The sequence below is a fragment of the Xyrauchen texanus genome, chromosome 35 (genome assembly GCF_025860055.1).
Source record: "Xyrauchen texanus isolate HMW12.3.18 chromosome 35, RBS_HiC_50CHRs, whole genome shotgun sequence".
Classification (NCBI taxonomy): Eukaryota; Metazoa; Chordata; class Actinopteri; order Cypriniformes; family Catostomidae; genus Xyrauchen; species Xyrauchen texanus.
Window position 1 is genome coordinate 23552293 of NC_068310.1, and position 23212 is coordinate 23575504.

The 23212-nt window shown below is 37.4% G+C and overlaps 1 protein-coding gene across 1 annotated transcript in view; it reads right to left on the bottom strand.

Annotated features, from left to right (window-relative positions):
• The window catches only part of LOC127629092 (low-density lipoprotein receptor-related protein 1-like), a 184203-nt gene that overhangs the window by 150815 nt on the left and 10176 nt on the right, over window positions 1-23212 (bottom strand). The window contains exon 2 of the mRNA XM_052106140.1: window positions 7968-8090. Within this exon, the coding sequence (XP_051962100.1) occupies window positions 7968-8090 (123 nt within the window). The remainder of the gene's footprint in view (window positions 1-7967; window positions 8091-23212) is intronic.

A 23212-nucleotide genomic window follows, 5' to 3' on the forward strand; every position in this document is an offset into this window, starting at 1 on the left:
ATTTTAGAAAAAGATTTGTTGAGAGAACAGAGGAATAGCAGAGTTCCTTATTTCTCTCCTCTCTTATCTCTGTCCTTTTCTAATGATATACTGACCTACTTAAAGGCATAAACAAGCCCTACAAGGGAGTTGCCAGGCTCGTTGAAATCTCTGATTTACACAGAGAAAGAGAATGAAACAAAAGGACAGAACGAGAAAGGGAGGGAAAGATAGAGAGAGATTTATGGGTTCTGGCACCGTGGCATTGGTGGGAATGCCGTCTGTAAATTAGTAATTAACTTGACCTTGTGAGATGAAGTAGGAAACCTTTAAGTGCACAGTTCACCTTAAATGAGCACAACAAGACAAGTCTCAACAGACCCCAGTGAAACAGAGCCACAGATTTAGTCTGAATGAGTTTGTGTTTCAAAACAAAAATAATTGATAAGCAAGTTTAAGCAACCCATTTCATATTATCTCCTATATCCTGCGGTTATTGGGTCTAGAAACTTAATGTGTTGGATAAATAAATGTGCTACATGATGATACATCCAGTAGACACCACCTACTGACTTTAAAAAGGCCCAAATGACAAAATAATTATGGTTATAACCTGGATTAGATGTGACACTGAGTCTGAATTTACATATATTCTAATTTGAAATGCTGAAAGCTTGTTGGGACTTTCTCTTGGATTTAAGTGTTGGAAATGGCTTCAACAAAGAGGATTAAGTGTGTAATTGGCAGGAACAGATCGTGATAATTCGGAAGGTCAACGCTTCAGTTTAATGAAAAGCTTCTTTTTCTGTTCAGCCAAACTGCATTAGGAGCATTCAAATTATATTAGTGGCACTTTCGAGTGGCAGATGGTGCGATTGCAGCGGAAAGTTTGTTTGCGGGCGGAAAATTCTTTGATGTTTATGTGCTTTGAGCAACTAAAGCCCAGGAGCAACTCTGTGAAATACACCCAAATGATGAGTCGTTTATTTAGAAGATTCCTGTGTGAATTTCTGAAGATAGTCCTAAACATACAGATTTGCAACAGTGTTACCATGTTCTGTTGTAGATTTTCCATGGTATACTTACAAATTGTACCCTCACATTATCAAAAATACTACAGAACAGTACTACCATGGTACATGCTCAAAAAAAACTTAGTACTACCATATTTTTATACTGTGAGGGTTCTTTTTGTAACGGTAATAATAAACATTTGTTTTTTGATAATGTACCATAATAACAATATTTTAAGTACATGTCACTACCATGGTTTATGAAAATGGTAATCATTCATATACATCAGTAGCATGCTATTACAATATTTTAGCATGGTAAAAAACACTACTATTTTCTAATACTATGGCACTGAATGATTACTATACTAATATACCATCGCCTTTTGATTCTTCAAAAAACAACTTTATTACCATAATACTTAATCATGGTATTACAACGATACCACATCAGAAAAAAACATGGTAATACCATGGTTCTTTTTTGTTATATTTCAAAGTGTTTTTGTATAAATCTGTGCTAACTGTTGATTACCATATTATAGTACATTCCACAACTGTACCATGGTAATTGTTTGTAAGGCGTACACAGTTTTTTTTTTGTGGAATGATTACCACATGCATACTTTGAATGAATGAATGTTACATTTATATTGTGCTTTTCTGACACTGCACACAAAACTCTTAACCACCACCAGTGTGGAGCATCCACCTGGATGATGTGACGGCAGCCATAGTGCGCCAGTACGCTCACCATACACCAGCTATTGGTGGAGAGGAGATAGTAGAGTGATACAACCAATTAATGGAGGGGGATTATTAGGAGTCCATGATCGATAAGGGCCAATTTATACTGTGATAAAGACATGGTACTCCAAGGTACTTAGACACCAGATACTATGACTGTACTATATAGAGGTCTGCATGGGACTGTTTTTTCCATCCCGCTCCCACAAGTTTTTATGTCGAACCCGAACACTCCAGGTGAATTTTACACCATGTTCACCCATTCTCTGCTAGTAGTGATTTTCTTCCAGACAACTCCCATTCCCGCAACCCTGCATTATTTTCACATATGCCAAAACAAGCCATACAAATAGACAACAAGTGTACACAAATAATGTTTTATTTTTCTGTTATTGCTATTGTCAGATGACATGATGCCCATCTGACTTGCCTGAGGTTGATTTATTAACACTTAAATTGACCATATTCAAGTCCAAGTTTCACATCCTTCGATGACACCATGTGTCTATGCTTTGCCCTGCCATTCTTGTAAAGCTCCATTGATTATAGCCTGCTCCAAATATTGGATAATTTGATGCATGCGTTGTGTGCTCATTTTTATGTTGTTTTTTATGTTAGTTTTTTTGCATTAATATATCAACAATATTAAATCTGTATATTCAACAATCACATCTTTTCTTCTCTAACAAGCCGCTCCTCATGGATGTTCGTCCACTCCTACCTTCAACTTTGAAATGTAATCCAAATGTAACCCATGACGCAAAAAATCTGATCGGGTCCCGTCGGTGTCCCACAGGAATGCAGACCTCTACTACCATGGTACCAACACAGTACTATTTTAAGGGACACACTATGGTACTGAATGGTAACCATGCTCATAGAAAGTAGTAGTAGGGCTGGGTATTGAGTTTGATACATTTAAGGCACTGACCGAATTGCCTCTAAACATTCGAGTATCAAAAAATCTCTTGTCGTTCGGTACCAAATTTCGAACCTAATCTCGTCAACGTCAGTGATAAGCATGTAGCATGCTAGTCTAATCTAAAAGTGCCGGCTCACACGTGAGGCTGTAGTGTGTATGCGTCTCAACCCCATAGATGTAAAAGATGTGGAATAGATCAAATGTGTGGCTACATTTCACCAGGCTCGATGCAAACACACGCGATGCAATATTTGTGACAAGATAGTTGCTGCCAAGACCGGCAACACGACAAATCTGATGAAGCACTTGACAGTGCACGGAAAAAACTTAAGAGCAGGAAGTTGCTCCGTCTTTGACTGCAAAAAGGCCGAGCCGCTGCAGTCATCCTCCCAGCGTCCTCCTGCCACAGTGCTTCATTTAACATGCCCACCACATGAGTCGTCCTCCAAAGCTACTGATGAATTCAGCGGTGCCATGACTGGGACTCCGACAGGTAAGGTTAACGTTTAGCAAACAAACCAACAATCGAAATTGGCTAACTTGTAGTGGTACATGCTTGTGTACCACTACAGTGAGGTGACATAGTCCTATAAACTGGGACCTACATAATGTTGTCATATTGTTTGGATGTATGGCTATAGATAGCTAGCTAAATCGATGATAAAAATGCTTTAAGGTTGACAGTAACTGATCAAGTTTAACTCACATTAAACTAGTTATCTTGTTAAACCATACTTATTTTTAGGGTTGGCTGAATTAACAGTTTAGCTTTCTTGTTTTTTTCCCTCTTCACATTAATGTTATAGCCTCTGCCCCTGCCGACCCTGGCACGAGGACACCAGAAGGCTCAGGAGATGAGTCTTTGAGTCTGTAAAAAGTCAACAAACTGAAAATAAAACCAAAGTTTTTTTGAGGTAATGTTTGAAATCTTGTTCAAACGGATTTCATAAAATTGGTATCGAAAAAAGTATCGTTTAGGAACCAATATAAATTTTTTAAATGATATCCAGCCCTAAGTAGTAATGACATAGTATTCCAAAGTATTTCAAAAATACCATGGTATTACCAAGGTACAGTGTCCAAAATCACTTTTTTTGCAAGTGACCTATCAAAGAACAATGGTATTTCCATCAGATATAAAGACCTTACCACAGTACCAACAAATGAAGGAATATACTATTGCACTGAATGATTACTCAAAGATTCTTTTTTTTAAATACCATGGTATTACCACAGTACATGTACATAAACCATGGTGTAACTATGAAAGAATAAAACAAGGTAATACTATGGTATCATGTCCAAAAACCATGGTATCATCATAATACAGTGTTCAAAAGTAATAATAATGGTACTTTTTTGTAAGTGATTAGGGCTGAAATGATGAGCCGACGCATCAACAATGTTGACAAAAAATGAATTTGCCGAAGAATGGACGTTTTATCGCAATTAACATAACATGAGATCATATGAAACTAATCATGGTGGGCGAGAGCAGCACTGCAGCTCACACCTGATTGAAGAGAGGAAGAATTACACAGCTCACTGTCCAGATGCACTCTAAACTTTCCAAACAGCTTCAAGTGATGTAGATCGCAAAGTATGAGGGAATTATAATGCAAAATAAGTAAATACAGAAGCACTCTAGTTGTGATATAAGTAGAGCTGGAGCAAAACTTGCGTGTAGAGCATCTTTAAAGGAAACACTCCAGCGTTGCATCTTAAATGCATTACATTTAATGAATTATAGCTTTATTAAAGTTCAAATAATAAGGAAGCTGATCATGGAAATACTAAAAACTCTTGAAACTATGAGTAGTGCAAATGTCCCCATCTAAGGGTGGGATATTGAAACAGCACCCGGCTGAGACACACTCTGTCGCGGGGATGCTCATCCCTCGAGTACACGTGGTTTATGCAGCTATAGATTATAACGTGATGGCTCGCGATTTACTGAATCATAATATATGTGTCACTGTGCATTTCTTATCATGAAGAAATTTGGCAATACACCGCTTTATTAATAAGAGAGAATTCGTTTTTTTTGTGGGTTAAAGATGGATTGAAGTGAACAAAGGTGAGAGAGGTTAGTCTTCGCTCCATTATACACTGTATAAAAATACGTTCTTGATGCGTTTTTGTTTTGGCTTGTTTTCTAATATAAATATCTAAAACTCCTTTAAATCAATGTACATTTACTTTAGCAGATATACTGCAGAAGAAATTTTTTTTGAGGATGTTCAATATAATATAAAAAATACTAGGGCTGCCCCCTGATAGTCGACAACTATTAGTCAATAAAAAGAGTCTTGGTCGACCAAAAACTCAGCAGGAAAGTGACAAACCGCTGTTTTGATGCTATGGGGTAATTTTCGTTCAGCAGGGTTAGGGTTAAGCCTACACAATAAAGCAAGATACCTTGATTTCAAACTTTGAACTTTATTTTAACTAAGTTCTAATTTCATTGTCTGGGAAAATACATCATGTTTGAGAATAAGTTTGTTTTGTTCCCTCCTTCACGATAAATATATGATATCGCAATATCAAATTACATCGGAAACCTCGGGGATGAGGGATCAGTGAATATTCTTGCTTTATTGATTTTGCATTAAAAATTTAATTAATTATATATATATATATATACACACACACACTCACACTGTGTTTGACCCCCTTTCGCCTTCAGAACTGCCTCAATTATACGTGGCATTGATTCAACAAGGTGCTGAAAGCATTCTTTACAAATGTTGGCCCATATTGATAGGATAGCATCTTGCAGTTGATGGAGATTTGTGGGATGCACATCCAGGGCACGAAGCTCCCGTTCCACCACATCCCAAAGATGCTCTATTGGGTTGAGATCTGGTGACTGTGGGGGCCATTTTACTACAGTGAACTCATTGTCATGTTCAAGAAACCAATTTGAAATGATTCGAGCTTTGTGACATGGTGCACTATCCTGCTGGAAGTAGCCATCAGAGGATGGGTACATGGTGGCCATAAAGGGATGGACATGGTCAGAAACAATGCTCAGGTAGGCCGTGGCATTTAAACGATGCCCAATTGGCACTAAGGGGCCTAAAGTGTGCCAAGAAAACATCCCCACACCATTACACCACCACCACCAGCCTGCACAGTGGTAACAAGGCATGATGGATCCATGTTCTCATTCTGTTTATGCCAAATTCTGACTCTACCATCTGAATGTCTCAACAGAAATCGAGACTCATCAGACCAGGCAACAATTTTCCAGTCTTCAACTGTCCAATTTTGGTGAGCTCTTGCAAATTGTAGCCTCTTTTTCCTATTTGTAGTGGAGATGAGTGGTACCGGTGGGGTCTTCTGCTGTTGTAGCCCATCCGCCTCAAGGTTGTGCGTGTTGTGGCTTCACAAATGCTTTGCTGCATACCTCGGTTGTAGCGAGTGGTTATTTCAGGCAAAGTTGCTCTTCTATCAGCTTGAATCAGTCGGCCCATTCTCCTCTGACCTCTAGCATCAACAAGGCATTTTCGCCCACAGGACTGCCGCATACTGGATGTTTTTCCCTTTTCACACCATTCTTTGTAAACCCTAGAAATGGTTGTGTGTGAAAATCCCAGTAACTGAGCAGATTGTGAAATACTCAGACCGGCCCGTCTGGCACCAACAACCATGCCACGCTCAAAATTGCTTAATTCACCTTTCTTTCCCATTCTGACATTCAGTTTGGAGTTCAGAAGATTGTCTTGACCAGGACCACACCCCTAAATGCATTGAAGCAACTGACATGTGATTGGTTGATTAGATAATTGCATTAATGAGAAATTGAACAGGTATTCCTAATAATCCTTTAGGTGAGTGTATATATATATATATATACACACACATTTCCATTTACCGTAAGGCAATAATCTGTCTAAAAAAGCAGGTGGGCAATTCCTTACACAAATGAAGACATAAAAACAATTATAAATGTAAAACTAATAATTATAATGATGTTAATAATCACTGAAATATAAATCATGGTTCAAGGTGAATGTGTTTTTGTATTATGAGATATATTTTGTATTATTTACAGGCTGTGGTGTTGCGTTCACAAACTGCTCTCTGGAAATAAAGTGACCTGAACTCAAAGCACCTCCCGAGCTGAGATGTCTGAGATCTTTAGTGATATTTAGTTTTTCCACTAGATAAAATGACTATACCATGGACCACCACAGTACTTTTTCAATAAGAAAAAAAAAAGAGCACGAAAACAAAGACATAAATGATAATAAGGCAGCAATAAAGAGCACCTCACATTTATTGCTAAAATATATGAGTGTAATAAGGAGTGGCTGAATGTTGAAAACTTTCAGTGGAAACAATGAATAGAGTACATGTTTACATGGACTTTACACCATCTACATGTGTTATGTTTTTTTTATCAGCCTGTGAGAACAAACAGGCAGCTGCAACTAAAGAACAGAAGATCATATGTAAACGCTTGAATAGCTGTGTCTGTCTTGCCGGACCGTAAACTACCAATCCAAAACTGATGGTGGACCCATCATGGCCGCCTGCTGTTCAGCTGTCTGGCTTCTGTGACAGATGTGAAGTGAGGTGTGATAGAAGCAACTTCAAAAGGACTGTGTGTGTGTAAACATTTAGAAGCTCATCACAGTTAAATGAGAGGAGCTAGGGATCCGTTTTTGTGTTTGAGATGAGTTCACACAGATCACATGGCTGAACAGGGCTGTGTGTGGAGAGCCAGACTAAACAGAGCAGTTTAATTAGTGCCATCACTCAGATGAGACATACACAGAGTGACCTTCAAACACAGACTTTGCTCTGCAGTCTGCGTCTGCATGCAATCCTGAAGGGTTAACCTGAAGAACACATTATCCATATATTTTTCCTTTTTTCGGACATTGTACTGAAGGTCAATGCACTGTTCTATCAATGATCAGATTATTAAAAGTAGTTAGGTTCATCATATCCATTTCTGCTCAAAGCTATACTTCACCCAAGTTTACTCAACTGCATGTGTTCCAAAACAGCATTTCTTATGCAACAACAAAGAATGCATTTTCAAGCTTCAAAAAGGAGTGGAAAGCACTATGAAAATATCACAATGACCATCCATCTGTCATGTGCACTTTATTTTAAGTCTTCTGAAGTCATACATATTTAGACTCCTTAAATCTCAATAAGTACCTGGGATTTTATCTAGGACTAAAAAACAAGCAAAATATTTCAGATCTGCCACGATAAAGCTTATTATAACATATCTTTCAGTTATAATATCATGCCGTAAAACTGCGAGTCAGATAAATTGGTGTACTCACAGATATCTGCAGCTTCATCAGAGCCGTCGGGACAGTCTTTCTCTCCGTCACAGCGCCAGCCTTTGGAGATGCAGGTTACCTGGTCTTTACATACAAACTGTTTGGGGCTGCATGTCTTCGGCACTGAAACAGAAACAAATTGAAAGCAATTCAATTTCAATATTTATGAATGACAGCGGTACAATAAATACTTAATTAGCCAGGCCAATTAACCAGCCAATATTTACCTACTATGAGCATGAAACCACTGAAATTGAAGGAACATTCAGAAACCAAACACTCAAAATATATAAACATACAGTGTGTGTGTGTGTATACGTATGTACGCATATACACACACACACTAAACAGAGGACCCAGATTTCACATTTGACATCAAGTGGTGACAAAACAATGTTCAAATATATACACGTGTGTATAATAATAAACTATTTTGGAATGGTGTTGTATCGCCACTTGATGTCAAATGTGAAATCTGTGTCCTGAAGCGAAACCGGTCTGAAAAACCACTGCTCTATATATTGGCATTTGCCACAAAAAATTCCACTTAGGTCAACCACTAGACGGATCAGCAGTAATAAGTCAAATTATGGTTGTGGGGAAAATGTAGCTACTACGCTTATGAAAAATAGCAAATACTTCATAGTACTGCAACTCTGACAAGACAAATGTACATTTTAGAAGAAAAACCAAGTGGATGTGGTGGTAAGCTTTGCAGAAACTATCATTCCTCATGCCAAAGATAGCTGGTTTTAACACAGATGCTCTGCTTGATCATTGAATGTTCACTACTGCGCTTTATTCATTCAGAAAATGTAACATTAACCCACTTATTTAAGCATAGGTGCTTTTATGTTTGTTTATTTCCAATGTTCTGCCACAACCACAAGTTTTCTTTTGCCCTTTCTAACCTGAGAGATGTTTTTCTCCACGTGTAGACAGAGGCCTTTTCATTACTGGTGGTGTGGTGAAGTATGCATCAGTTCATTCTAACCCTGGGGACAGACCGGCAATCAGAGGAGTATTTTTTCTCAGGCAGTCTGATGATATTGTTGAGGTAAACCACAGAGGGCAAAGAACTGTGGCGCTACCCAACTGCTGACCCTGGCCATAAGTCAGGGATACACAGCAAACCTAAGGATTCACACGCCTTACTGCTGCTGTAAACCATTCTGTTTGTCCGTTCTGCCGGCCACTGTTTCCTAGTAACAGCAGCTCCCATGCCAATACCATCTGTGGGTGTGGCCCAATTAGCATAGACAATTTAAGGATGAAATTGCTAAATGCAAAAGGTTTTTGGCATTTTAAGCACAGAGCTACAGTCCAAATAAAAATCTTGTTAGGAATGAAATCTTAAGGAAATTAACGATTCTGGCTCACACACACCGGACACATCTGGCGAACGACATGGCGCATTAAAAAATGTGAAACAATTGTACATCGCCACTACTCGCCGTCTGTCAGTGGTACCCAGCTACGACTTTGGAGGCTGCTCAAATTTCTGCTGTGCCATGGAGCGCAACTTGCATATTTTTCATTAAATTTGACCCATATCATTATCATAGTTCATTCATGAAGAAGGGAAAAACTTATAACAGGTGAGGTAGATCGCAAAGTATGAGGAAATTATAATGCAAAAATACAAAATAAGAAAATGCAGAAGCACTCTCGATGTGGAATAATTGGAGCTTGGTGCTAATTGTGTCGGTACTGCAAAAACACATATATCGTGACATCTATTTTTATTTTAGTACCGACTTGGTACAGAAGTACTGGTACTTTTGGCATCACTAATGGAACCAGTTCTGAACAAGAACCCTAGATTCTTGCAGTACAAAATGTGACCGTAAAAATATGGCTATATACTCTTTCAAATGTTTTACCAGTGCTGTAAACAGAACAATGACTGTAGTGGTGGTGCACTGTATCTCAAGGAGCAGTTCAGCAATGAAGAGGACAGCAGTAAGTATCTGATTATGATTCTTGGAAGGACTCTTCCCCTCCCTCCCCAACACTTACCTCCCTGCACACTTGGCAGGCAAAGAGGTGTTTTGGAAAACAGAGGCAAAGGAGAAGCTGCAAGGGGGAGAGGATGTGACTGGAATCACAAGAGAGGAGGGGGGAGTGCATAGCAGTCACATTTCTGTAAATGTTTTAAAATGCTGAAAATGCCAGACCATGATCCTCTCTTATCTTAACTTCTTAAACTATCTTAGTGCTGTGGTATGGTGTAAAATTATATCCTAATGGACATGAGAGAGGATAACATAGAAATCCCAAAGTTTGTGTGTACTTGTTAGTTAAATGCTACAAGTGTGGGTACTGTATACTATCTGAATATCCGTGTCATTAGTTCTGTTCTAAAAAATGTTGAGCTGCCTTGCAGTCTACTTCCTACATGGTTTAGATCAGTTGTAGTTATACTGAACTATTTTTTAATCAATACCTTTTGGTATTGAATGAAGTACCTAAAGTTTTTATGGTTCCACTTGACTCGTCCAATCCACTATCTTGGATGGAACTGAGCTTGTCAATACATTCGGATTGCCTTCTAGGTCCGTGCTGAGAAAAATAGCTTAAATCAACCTAAGCTTATTTGTTGGTCCTAGTTAGTCTCCCAGCCTAGTCAGGTGGGTCTGTTTTTCTGGTTTCAGAGGGGTTTGAGCACTAGCAAGCTGGTCAGGCTGGGAGATGAACAGGCCTGCCATTTAACCCGGCTGAGACCAGAAAAACAACTTATGCTAGGAAAGGATACGTATGATCTTGCCTTAGATTTGGCCTAATTTTAGAAGGCAATGAGCCATACCAAACACAATAAGAAAAACCTTGCTTTGAGTTCTCATTGTGGACCACACCCAGAATCCAATAAACACAACAAATGTCAACATATAAGACTTTTTATCCTTTACCAAACAGACTCACAGAACTAGGCTTTGTTCCAGAGCACCAGTTCAGCTCTCCAAGCTCCGGCCAGCAACAGAATTAAAAGGGTGATTGATCCAAAGTGGAAAGTGCACATAAAACTTTACATGCCTCAAGTAGATCTTCAGGAGAGAATGACAACTTTCAAAGAATGGAAAAAAGCCAGTGACAGAGACATGCAGATCCAGTTTACACCCAAAATCTTAACTGGTAAATAACAATCAACAGCATTAAATGAAACCATTAGACAACAGTGGATAAAACCAAGTCTGTGATGATTCAGACTGTCACTTGCTTTGCTTTCCAAGCGATTAAATCTTCCATTAAAACTACACTATTCTCAGCACTCAGGTAACCGACTTCGCATGAAACACATCTACATTTAATGCACGTTCATACAGCAGCGCCAGGTGACGCGAGTAGGACAGCCTGCGACTCTAATTGACAGTGAAGACAAAATATACTAATATTCAAGATTTATTCACTAAAAGGAAGTTTAAAAATCTTTTAAAGGATTTTTAGATATTTTAAAATATTTGTATTTTTAATATTATATTTAATATTAACATTCTCAGATAACAATTTTTTCTTCTGCAGTATAGCTGCTAAATAACATGTACATTGTTTTAAAGGAGATTTAGATATTTATATTAGAAAACAAGCCAAAACAAAACCAAACAAAAAAACATATTTTGTTGCAGTGTATAATTGGGCGAAGACTACCCCCTATCACTTTTTTGTTCACTTCCATCTTTAACTCTCAAAAAAACAAACTCACTTTTAATTAATAAAGCGGCATATTGGCAATTTTCTTCATGATAAGAATTGCACAGTGACATATTTTGATTCAATAATTTGTGATCATAACGTAATAATCTAACTGCATTAAGCGTTCGCGCTTGAGGGATGAGCATCCCCGCGACAGTGTGCATATTCCGCATGCAGTTTCAGTCTCTCCCCCTTAGATCAGGACATTCGCGCAACTCATAGAAGTTGAGTTGCGCAAAACTACTGACAGGTTTTTGATGATGCAAATCAAGGGGCAGTTAATCATTTCAGAGCATCTGACTCTATGGTGGGGAATGAAGAAGGCTTTTATTTGTTCCTCTGGGCATACATCCAACTGCAAACATCAGGAGCATCCCAAAAAGATGCATTGGCCAGGACTCCACACAGTTTGCAAGCTAAGCAACCCCACATCACACTGCAGTCGCTCTAAATACCAGAAACTGCGTAAAACAAATGCCATTTCCGCACACTGGCTGGGAGTCAGCCAGAAAAATAGCCAACACAGAAGAAACTTCAATCTAATTTATTTCTGTTTGGTTCTCTGAACTTTGTCCTCTGCATTGCAAAATAACTGGAGCCAAGTGGGAAAGGTTTTTTTTTTTGTTTTTTTTGTTTTTTAAATCAGGCACTCTTCAAGTTAAAACAATCAGATTTCCACACCTTTTAACAAATTAATTACCACGATATTTCCCATTGTTCCCTGGATAAGGATTTTTAAAATAATAATTTTATAGAACAGAGCATAAATAGAAAATGTTAATTCCCTATAGAAATTTCATGACTTTTCTAAAATTCCATATGGCAGCTTTTCCATGACCATGGGGAGACTGATTGATCTCTTCTAGGAATTCTGACAAAGGAAATGAGTCAATTTAGTCAATTAACAATTTATGTTCTCCGATGCTAGGACAGATCTCAGTGGTTCGTTAGTTGAGATTGGTACCCCAGAAAGATGCCAATTTCTAATGAGGTGAATTCCAAAAACATCTACATTCCAAAAATATCAACATTATGATTGCAATCATGATCTTGGCTCATACCAAAACAATCCTCACAAGACACTTTGGCACACTCTTCTTCATAAAGCTACGATTTAGGAGTGTGATGGATTTTAAGAGCCTGATCTGATTGTTTATCACCAATTACAGCTGTTATGTTCTCTTGGATTGGTTCCTAGTTTTGTTGAGAGATATGAGAATAGACAATAAACAAATATTTCTAACATAAGTTTCTCTGACACAGCTGAAATAGTGACACAATTTTCTGCCCCGCCCACACCAAAAAGCCACTTGACCAAAACCCTACTCCTCATTTACATCATGTCACTCCTCATGTACAGATGAAACAAGGACATTGAGAGACTGATTGTGGAAATTGAAAAACATCGTAATAGTCTGAATTTTTTTCTAAAATAGCATTACACACATAGTGAATATTTCATAGTTGCAAGACCGAAAAAGCAAGCAAACAAAGAGATCTCAACAAAATCATGGCCATTAAGAACATTAATGATTGTGTCATGAAGCATTAAAATTCAGTATGGAAAGAAAAAGTGTAAAGTGGAAGTCGACTAGCTCTTTAGTCTGTTAATGCAAATATTTGAACACAGAATACCTGTAATGTAGTAGTCTCGTCACTTATCTACTGGAAAGCATCATGCAAGCAAATTCAGAAAATATCTGTGGCCTTAACTCAGGAATCAAAGTAAGAACAGACAAATCCTTTAACTTTTACTTATTGTGGGTTCTGTGGAAACTATGGCTGAAACGATTAGTCGACAACAAAAACATTGTCGACAAAAATTTCCATTGTTGTTTGATCTCATTTAACGTAACATGAGATCACATTAAACTGTAATGCACTGCAGTTCGTGCCTGACTGAGAAGAGGACAATTGCACAGCTCACAGTTCAGATGAACTTCAAACTTTCCAAACAGGTGATATAGATCGCAAAGTATGAGGAAGTTATAATGCAAAAATACAAAATAAGAACATGCAGAAGCACTCTCGATGTGGAATTATTGGAGCTGGAGCTACCGCTCCGCTGAAGTAAAATTTGCATGTCAAACATCTTTAAAGGAAACACCCCGGCATTACATCTTAAATGCAGTTATATTTAATGCATTATAGCTTTAATAAAGTTCAAATAATAAGGAAGCAGATCATGTAAATAACTACAAATTCCGAAACTGGCATTTTGCTGTGCAGTCAGTGCCTCTTCTATGAGTTGTGTGAATGTCCCGATCTAAGGGGGAGAGATTGAAACTGTACCCGGCTGAGGAAGTCGCGTGCACGCTTAATGCGGTCAGATTATGATGTATTGGCTCACAACTTATTGAATCATAATATATGCATCACTTTCTTCATGATAATAATTATCATGAAGAAAATTGGCAATACAAAGCTTCCTGTTTTTTTTTTTTTGTGAGTTAAAGATTGATTGAAGTGAACAAAGTGAGAGGGGGGTAGTCTTCGCCCCATGTTACATTGCAACAAAATACGTTTTTTTTATTTGTTTTGGCTTGTTTTCCCATATAAATATCTAAAACTCCTTTAAAACATTTACTTTAGCAGATATACTGCAGAAGAAAAAATTGTTATTTGAGAATGTTGAATATATTAAAAATACAAATAATTTTTAATAACAATAAAACTCCTTTAAAAAAGATGCTTTCACCTGATTAAGCAGCATATCAGATATTTAGACTTGCTTTTAGAGAATAGAAGTATATTTTGTCTTTACTGCACTCGCAGAAGTATAACCAAGTAATTAATACACATACAAAATACACAATTAAATTTTTTTAATTATTATATTTATGATATATTCTCTTAAAGCAAGTCTAAATATCTTATATATTGCTTCTCAAGTAAATGTATCTTGTTTTAAGAAATTTTAGACAATATTAAAATGGAAAACAAGACAAAAACACTTGATAAATAGATTTTTTGCAGCAATTCTTTTTTACTGAACCATTTTATTATAATTGAATAAAAAAGGTATTTTTTCGTTTAATTCAGTGAATGTCATTTAGAGGTACTTTTAAAAGTTGATTTTGTTCTGTTTAGTGTTAGCAAGCACATGTAATAAAACCTTTTAAGTCAGGCACAAGCTAAATAGTCGGTTAAAAGCTAAAGCCCTAGTGGAAACCTCATGCTGACTTTGATATGTTTGTGCCTTTGGACATAATCTGAGACTATGGATGCTAGAGATCACTGCATTTCATCTCTACCATTATTTTTTATTATTAGTATTAGGCTTTTTAGCCTTATTTTTATTAGTACAGTTTAGAAAGAAAGGAAGTTGAGAGAGATTTGGATTGGGACATGACCCAGGCTGGACTCAAAACACAGGTCCCTGAGAGCCAATGGCTCGCATATATCGTGAGCACTACCTAAATGTTAATTTAAAAGCTCATTTTACTTTTTGTAAGTTTTCTTCCAAAATCCTAAACCTTTCAGTTTAAAAACCTGACTCAGCAACACAGACTCAGACTTCTGGATCCCCTGTATATAACGATGATCAAGGCATTAATAGTCTATCAAAAGTTCTGTTTAACTTATTTTTAATCAAACAGTTAATCGACAGGAGATTATAAAACAAATCAGTTCTCTTCAAATCTGAGATGTCGAAAGGTTACCAGAAGTCCACAAATTTCTCCTCAAAGTTAATTTTCATTTTAATGTAAGTTTGAGGGAAAATATTGAGTCTTGGGTGGCAAGCGATTATAAGAAAAAAGGGAAACCACAGTGGATGCAGACAGGAAAAAGAAGAGAGACCTCCTGGGCTCATCTCATCTGGGGATCCCTTCTCAAGCCAGCCACTGCAGTATTAATGCGCTGTGTCGTGGAGACAGTGAGGCCAGCTGTGAGGAGCCTGACCCACTTTCAGCTCCTCAATCTCAACTTCCCCCCGCAAAGCACACCGCCCCTTCAAATCAGCTCCAGGCCTCGGCCACACATTCCAGCACCTTTTAATTGATTTCATCTGCAGACTCCCATCCCCTGCAAGGATATGTGCTTGTAAAAGACAAGTTCTAGGGTTTAGCATGGGTATTTGAAATCTTCAATGGAATTTTAGAATAGAATGTTGAGATTCTGCTCAAAATTACAAGAATATTAGTGTGGTTTGAATCAATTTTTATGATCCTTGCTAAGTTGATCATCACGAACTACTGCTCATGCTTAGGAATTTGAACGAATCTGTAAAGCCAAGTATTAAACTTTGGTGCGTAATTCACCCTGCAACTTTTTAATCGTAGAAAATATTCCCTGTTTTAGGTCAGTTAGGATCACAACTTTATTTTAAGAAAGTGAAATGTCAGAATAATAGTAGAGAGAATTATTTATTTAAGCTTTTATTTCTTTCATCACATTCCCAGTGGATCAGAAGTTTACAATTTGTTACTATTTGGTAGCATTGCCTATAAATTGTTTAACTTGGGTCAAACGTTTTGGGTAGCCTTCCACAAGTTTCTCACAATAACTCCCATTCCTACTGACAGAACTGGCGAAACTCAGGTTGCTCTGGAGTCAGGTTTGTTGGCCTCCTTGTTCACACACACTTTTTCAGTTCTGCCAACAAATCAGATTTTCTATCAGACTGAGGTCAGGGCTTTGTGATGGCCATTCCAATACTTTGTTGTCCTTAAGCCATGTTGCCACAAATCTTGAGGTATTCTTAGGCCATGGTCCATTTGGAAGGCACATTTGTGACAGAGCTTTAACTTCCTGGCTGATGTCTTGAGATGTTGCTTCAATATATCCACAAATTCTTTCTTCATGATGCCATCTTTTTTGTGAAGTGCACTAGTCCCACCTGGAGCAAAGCACCACCACAATATTTACATTTACATTTACGCATTTGGCAGACGCTTTTATCCAAAGCGACTTACAGTGCACTTATTACAGGGACAATCCCCCCGGAGCAACCTGGAGTTAAGTGCCTTGCTCAAGGACACAATGGTGGTTGCTGTGGGGTTCAACTAGCGACCTTCTGATTAACAGTTATGTGCTTTAACCCACTACGCCACCACCACAATATGATGCTACCAACCCCATGCTTCATGGCTGAGATGTTGATTTTCGACTTGCAAGCCTCACCCTTTTTCCTCCAAACAGAACAATGGTCATAATGGCCAAACAGTTCCATTTTTGTTTCATCAGACCAGAGGACATTTCTCATAAAAGTAAGATCTTTGTCTCCATGTACACTTGTCAAACTGTAGTCTGGCTTTTTTATGGCAGTTTTGGAACATTGGCTTCTTCCTTGCTGTGTAGTCTTTCAGGTTATGTCGATATAGGACTTGTTTTACTGTAGATTATAGATACTTGTCTACCCGTTTACTCCAGCATCTACACAAGGTCCTTTGCTGTTGCTCTGGGATTGATTTGTTTAAATGACAGGAATTGTGAAAAGCTGAATTTAAATGTATTTGGCTAAGGTGTATGTAATCTTCTGTCTTCGACTATAGCTTTGACTGTTTGGGCTTGAGTTCAGAGGGTCTAGCCACATTATATGTGAGCAACAAGCCAATAAATCTCTTTCAGAATGCTCCTACTGGATGGCCTCTGTACCATGCTTCAATCAGCATATTGTGCTGTTCTGTGTGTGTCTGCACGCTTGAGTGTGTAAGTACACTTAATGCGTTTTCCTGGGTACTCCTACGTTTTAAATAATGGAGGACCCCCAACCCCACTGCCCAGTGTGATGCCCTTCAAACAGGTCACTGGACTTGACATTGAGCTTCAGCAAAGAAATAAAGCGCCGTGAACAGAAAACTATACCTAATTGGTTCTCTCTTTACCCTCTTTTTAACAGATATCCCTTCCTGGGGCTCACCCGTTGTTGCGTTGTATTACTGAAACGCAGACAAATGGTGCTCTAATGGTTGCTCGGTCACAAATGGATTCTCCAACTGAATTTTTCGCTGTCTAAATCACCGTTTACAATGACAATGATTAGCTGGTGTTCACCTAGTTGTTGTATTGTCGGTTGTAGTAGGCATTCCTACTACTGAATGCCTTAACATGATTGTGATTGGTGGATGCACAACTGGCCATAGGTTTTGGCCGAATAGGACATTCCAGACTCACAAATAAGTTTTTAATATTAGACTAATATCCACAATTATGCTCTGCATGCCAGAGTCCACTATCTTTGAAACATACAGTGAGGGAAAAAAAGTATTTAATCCCCTGCTGATTTTGTATGTTTGCCCACTGACAAAGAAATGATCAGTCTATAATTTTAATGGTAGGGTAATTTGAACAGTGAGAGACAGAATAACAAAAATATCCAGAAAAATGCATGTCAAAAATTTTATAAATTGAATTGCATTTTAATTAGGGATGCACAGAAATTTCGGCCGCCGAACATTTTCGGCCGAAAATGGCACTTTCGGCACTTTCGGTTTTCGGCCGAAAGAGAAAAAAGGCCGAAAATATGAGCCAAAAATATATACCTCCTCGCCCCGCCCCTCAGTGCTCAGATTTTAATCTGGATCGATGTAGCCCTTATCACAGCTGTTAGATAATTCCACAACGGCGCTACCAAACAAAGGCCGATCATGTCAGCGGTGTGGAAATTCTTCAAAGTTTCTGAAAAGGACATCAAATTTGCGATCTGCAGTGTTTATTCAGCAGAACTTTCAAGATATATATATACAGAATACAGCAAGAGATTCTACAGGAAAATGTCACAACTAGCGCAGCTACACCACAAATTGAGACGTATAGCTGAACTACGCCAGAAGCGACAAACTACGCCAGGGCGCATAAACAAACACCGCTTTCCTTTGCTTGCGCGGATTGCGCACAGGTATTTATCTGCCCAAGCACCAGCACCGAGAGTGAGAGACTGTTCAGTGCAGCATCTCATGTTCTTGATGAGCTTTCTGACAGGAGAGACTGTCAGAAAGTTTAGCAACTTTTGTTCTTGAAGAGAAACCTGTCACTTGTAGTTAAATAGAAAGCGGTCCAATATGATGTGAATAGCAATTACATTCCACTTGTTCTTCACTTGAGGATACATCTGTCGTTTACAGTTGAGGTTGGATTTAGTTCAATTACTGCTGTTTTGCACAATCATTTTCACTTAGTGTACATACGTTTACATAAACAGAATAGAGCACTGGTCTATATATATATATATAGAATTATATATTATAGATATATATAGATCAGTGGAATAGAGGCCCTCTGCCATTCTGTGTTCTGCCTGTTGTTTTAATTAAAATTACTGTTGCATATTTAAACTTTCTGAAAGATGCTAGCTAAGTTCATTACTTGACTGTTGTTGTGCATATAATAGTTTTCTAAAACTTTACATTATTAGGATAATTGTTAATAAAATCTGTAAAATTAGATTTTTACAGAACTGAAAGAAGAATAATATTTAATATAGTTTTAATATTTTTTTTGTCCAATTTTGTTGTGCTACTTTCAATAAAAGTGTGATTTATTTTATTGGTTTGTAGTTTTTCAATTCAGATTAATTAAATTCATGAAATTAATGAAAAAGTATAAAATTAATACAATTATACACAACATTTTTTTTTTTTTTTAAATAGGTAAAAATTTCGGTTTCGGTTTTCGGCCAAGTGCATCCTGGATTTTCGGTTTAGGTTTCGGCCCAGAATTTTCATTTCGGTGCATCCCTAATTTTAATGAGGGAAATAAGTATTCGACCCCCTCTCAATCAGAGATTTATGGCCCCAGGTGTCTTTTATACAGGTAACGAGCTTATGATGCCAAAAGAGCTCGATTTTGGTCTAATCTGACCACAACACTTTCACCCAGTTCTCTTCTGAATCATTCAGATGTTCATTGGAAAACTTCAGACGGTCTTGTACCTGTGCTTTCTTGAGCAGGGGGACCTTGGGGGCACTGCAGGATTTCAGTCCTTCACGGCGTATTTTGTTACCAATTGTTTTCTTAGTGACTATGGTCCCAGCTGCCTCGAGATCATTGACAAGATACTCCCATGTAGTTCTGGGCTGATTCCTCACTGTTCTCATGATCATTGCAACTCCACGTGGGGAGATCTTGCATGGAGCCCCAGACCGAGGGAGATTGACAGCCAGCACCTGGCTGATGAACACACTGTCGCAGGTCCCTAGAGCGTGCACGCTTAAAACAGCTAGATTAGAACGCGATGGCTTGTGACTTATTGAATCATAATATATGTCACTGGGTGTTTATTATCGTGAATAAAATTGGCAATATGCAGCTTTATTAATAAGAGAGACTTTGTTTTTTTGTGAGATAAAAGATGGATTGAAGAGAACAAAAATGTGAGAGAGGAAGTCTTTGCCCCATTATACACTGCAACAAAATACATTTATGATTTGTTTTGGTTTGTTTTCCAATAAAAAGGTCTAAAAATTATTTAAAACAATGTACATTTACTTAAGCAACTATACTGCAGAAGATAAAATTGTTATCTGAAAATTTTGAATATAATATTAAAAATATCTCAATTCTTAAAAAAAAAGATGCATTCACATGAGAAGCAGCATATAAGATATTTAGACTTGCTTTTAGAGAATAGATCTTGAATATATGTATATTTTGTCTTTACTGCACTCGCAGAAGTATAACAAAGTGAAAACAAAATACACGTATATACAAAATACACTTATATTTAAGATACATCCTCTTAAAGCAAGTCTTAATATCTTACATGTTGCTTCTTAAATAAATGTACCTTGTTTTAAGGATTTTTAGACTAATTTAAATGGAAAACATGACAAAAACACTTGATAACAATAGTTTTTTTTTTTGCAGTGAATTTCTTTCACTGAATTAAAGGGAAAAAATACTTTTTATTAAGTGTAATTCAGTAATGTCATTTAGAGGTATTTTTAAAAGATGGGTTAGCCCTCTTTATTGTTAGTAAGCATGTTTAATACAACCTTTTAAGTCGAGGCACAAGCTGAATAATCGGTAAAGAGCTAATGATTAATCGGTGCAATAACCACCGAATAGTCGAATAATTGTTAGATTAATCGATTATCAAAATAATAGTTTGTTGCAGCCCTAGCATTATTGCACTGATTTGCACAGGGGAAACCACAGATGAAAATAATTACGAGGCAGCAGTTCGGGAGATGGTGATGTTTTCATTTAATTCTTTTAAACTATAGAACCATTTATTTTATCTTGTGGATGTTCCATGTTTTATTCACAGCTCATACTTAAAGTAAAAGGCCAGTTTATGTAAAGTGACTCATTCTGATTTTTTTTAAAACAGCTCTTAAATAAAAAGCTGAAAGGGAAAAAATAGAGAATAAAAATGTTTTTTTGATGAAACTGAAAAAAGAAACAAATTGAAGGACAAGATGCATCATGATGTATCGAGAATTGTTTTATAATAAAATCGTAACCCTTTGAAAAGTAATCGAATCGTAAGGCCAGTGAAGATTCACACCACTAATGATTAGTACCCAACTGATTTATTGGTCGGCCGATATTAGACTTTCACAGATATATCGTGTCTGCATATATGTTTACCGTTAACTAGTATACTGAATAAAGTAGCAGCAAAATTAACAGAAATTCCAGTACAAGTCATCAGGAAAAAAAGAAGCCTTTTTTCCGCAAATTGTTTTTTCAACTTGTATCTGGCCTTTTTGATTTAGTTGTAAGACTTCAGCTCACTTTTCATTCACACAGTTATTTTTTGGAACCAATTCAACAAATATAATTATAATTTGTAAACAAATGATAAAAATAACTAGATAAGTACATTTCCTGAAGAAAACGTGAGTGGTGCTTGCTGTGGCAAAACTCGTCAAATAGCATTTTCAAACTTGTTGCTAAGCACTAAAATAATGGTCATAGAATTTTTCATGTGTTAGCACTTCGCTAGGGGATTCTAGCATGTGTTAGCACGTTTTTAGCATGTTTTAGCACTTTGCTAGGCGATGCTAGCATGTGTTAGCTTGATGCTAGCACGTTTTTAGCATGTTTTTGCACTTTGCTAGGCGATGCTAGCATGTGTTAGCATGATGCTAGCATGTTTTTAGCATGTTTTAGCACTTCGCTAGGTGATGCTAGCATGTGTTAGCATGATGCTAGCACGTTTTTAGCATGCTTTATTATAGCCTGCAAGTATCATAAGACTATTGTGAGTTATCTCATCGGTTCATCGTGTCTATACCCTGTCTGGATATTACTCACCTGCTGTTTGCCACTCTGCTCAACTGGATTTACTCAATGTTTACATCTCGGTTTCAATCATCTGTTCAATAAACCCTGTTACTGAGTTCATATCTCTGCCCCCATGAGTCTCTGCGTGACACCTTTAACTTTTAAAACCCTCATGCTTTTGTTTTGACATTCTGAACTCAACAGGAAATCCTGTATGTGTCCGTTTGTAGTCAAGTTCACAGTAGTTTAATTAGCTTCTTATACAATTTCTGGTAAAATGCACCTCCAGTGCCGTTCTAAATGCATATTATAAGTGAACCGAACTATTGAGCATCTACATTCGAGATGCTGTTTTTTAGTAGCGCTCAAATATTGCACACGGCGAAGGCTAAAAATAGCTGCGAGTGTGAACCAGTTATCGGATCGGTGCATCCCTACTGACAACCATGGCACTCAAGTTTATCACATCTGTTTGCAATGTTAGCCAGCTATAGTTTGCAGCTCAGCAGACAACAGTGCAGTGATGGATCGTGATCGTTGAGTGTTGATTTCACGCTATGTTGTTGCCTAGTTGTTGAGACTCAATGCTGTAAAATAAATAAAGTCTATCTTTTGCTCTCCGTGACAACAACCTTATAGCTAACTAGCTAACAACGTAGCTACTTTCATTGCTTGTCAGTTGAGTGGAAGCTAATGTGTGCACATGTATTCACCAAACTGTTTTGTTCAGGATTCGCAATTTGGTACCCTCTTCAACCAAACAATTCCAGTCATTGCATTTACAAAATATAATATTTAAAAGTCTGGTTTTCCACCGTTTGAATGTTTCCCCTGAACTTGTATAGCAGAATACGGTGTAACACTGCTGCCGCTGTTTATCTCTTGACTCAACAGGTGTAAATGCTTCTTGGGTTACAACCTGTCTCAAATTAATTAGCAGTATTAAAATAGTCAGCATTTCACTGACACTAAACAGTACTACTGATGTTTAATTATTTAATTATTTGTATTTATTTTTTATTTAAATGGTCAGCAACTGACTGATACTGAACATACAGTACTGATGTTGATTTAGCTATTTATTGTATTTTTATTTATTTTCTCAGTGTTCATTTCTAGAATTAGATGACAATGTATAATAATAATGTCAAACATTCTTTGATAAAATATTTAAGAAAGCAGCCTTTTGAGTACCTTTGCATAGTCATATCCATAGTGCACAATCCACATAGAAAAGGTCAGTTTTCATTCCAGCTCAAAAATTAGCTATATCGGTAATCTGTGAATTTTCCCCCTCTAAAATAAGTATCGGTCTCAAAAATCCTCTAATAATGATCTACAATATATTTTTCAAAACTGTAAATAAACCTGCTCTTCAGCAC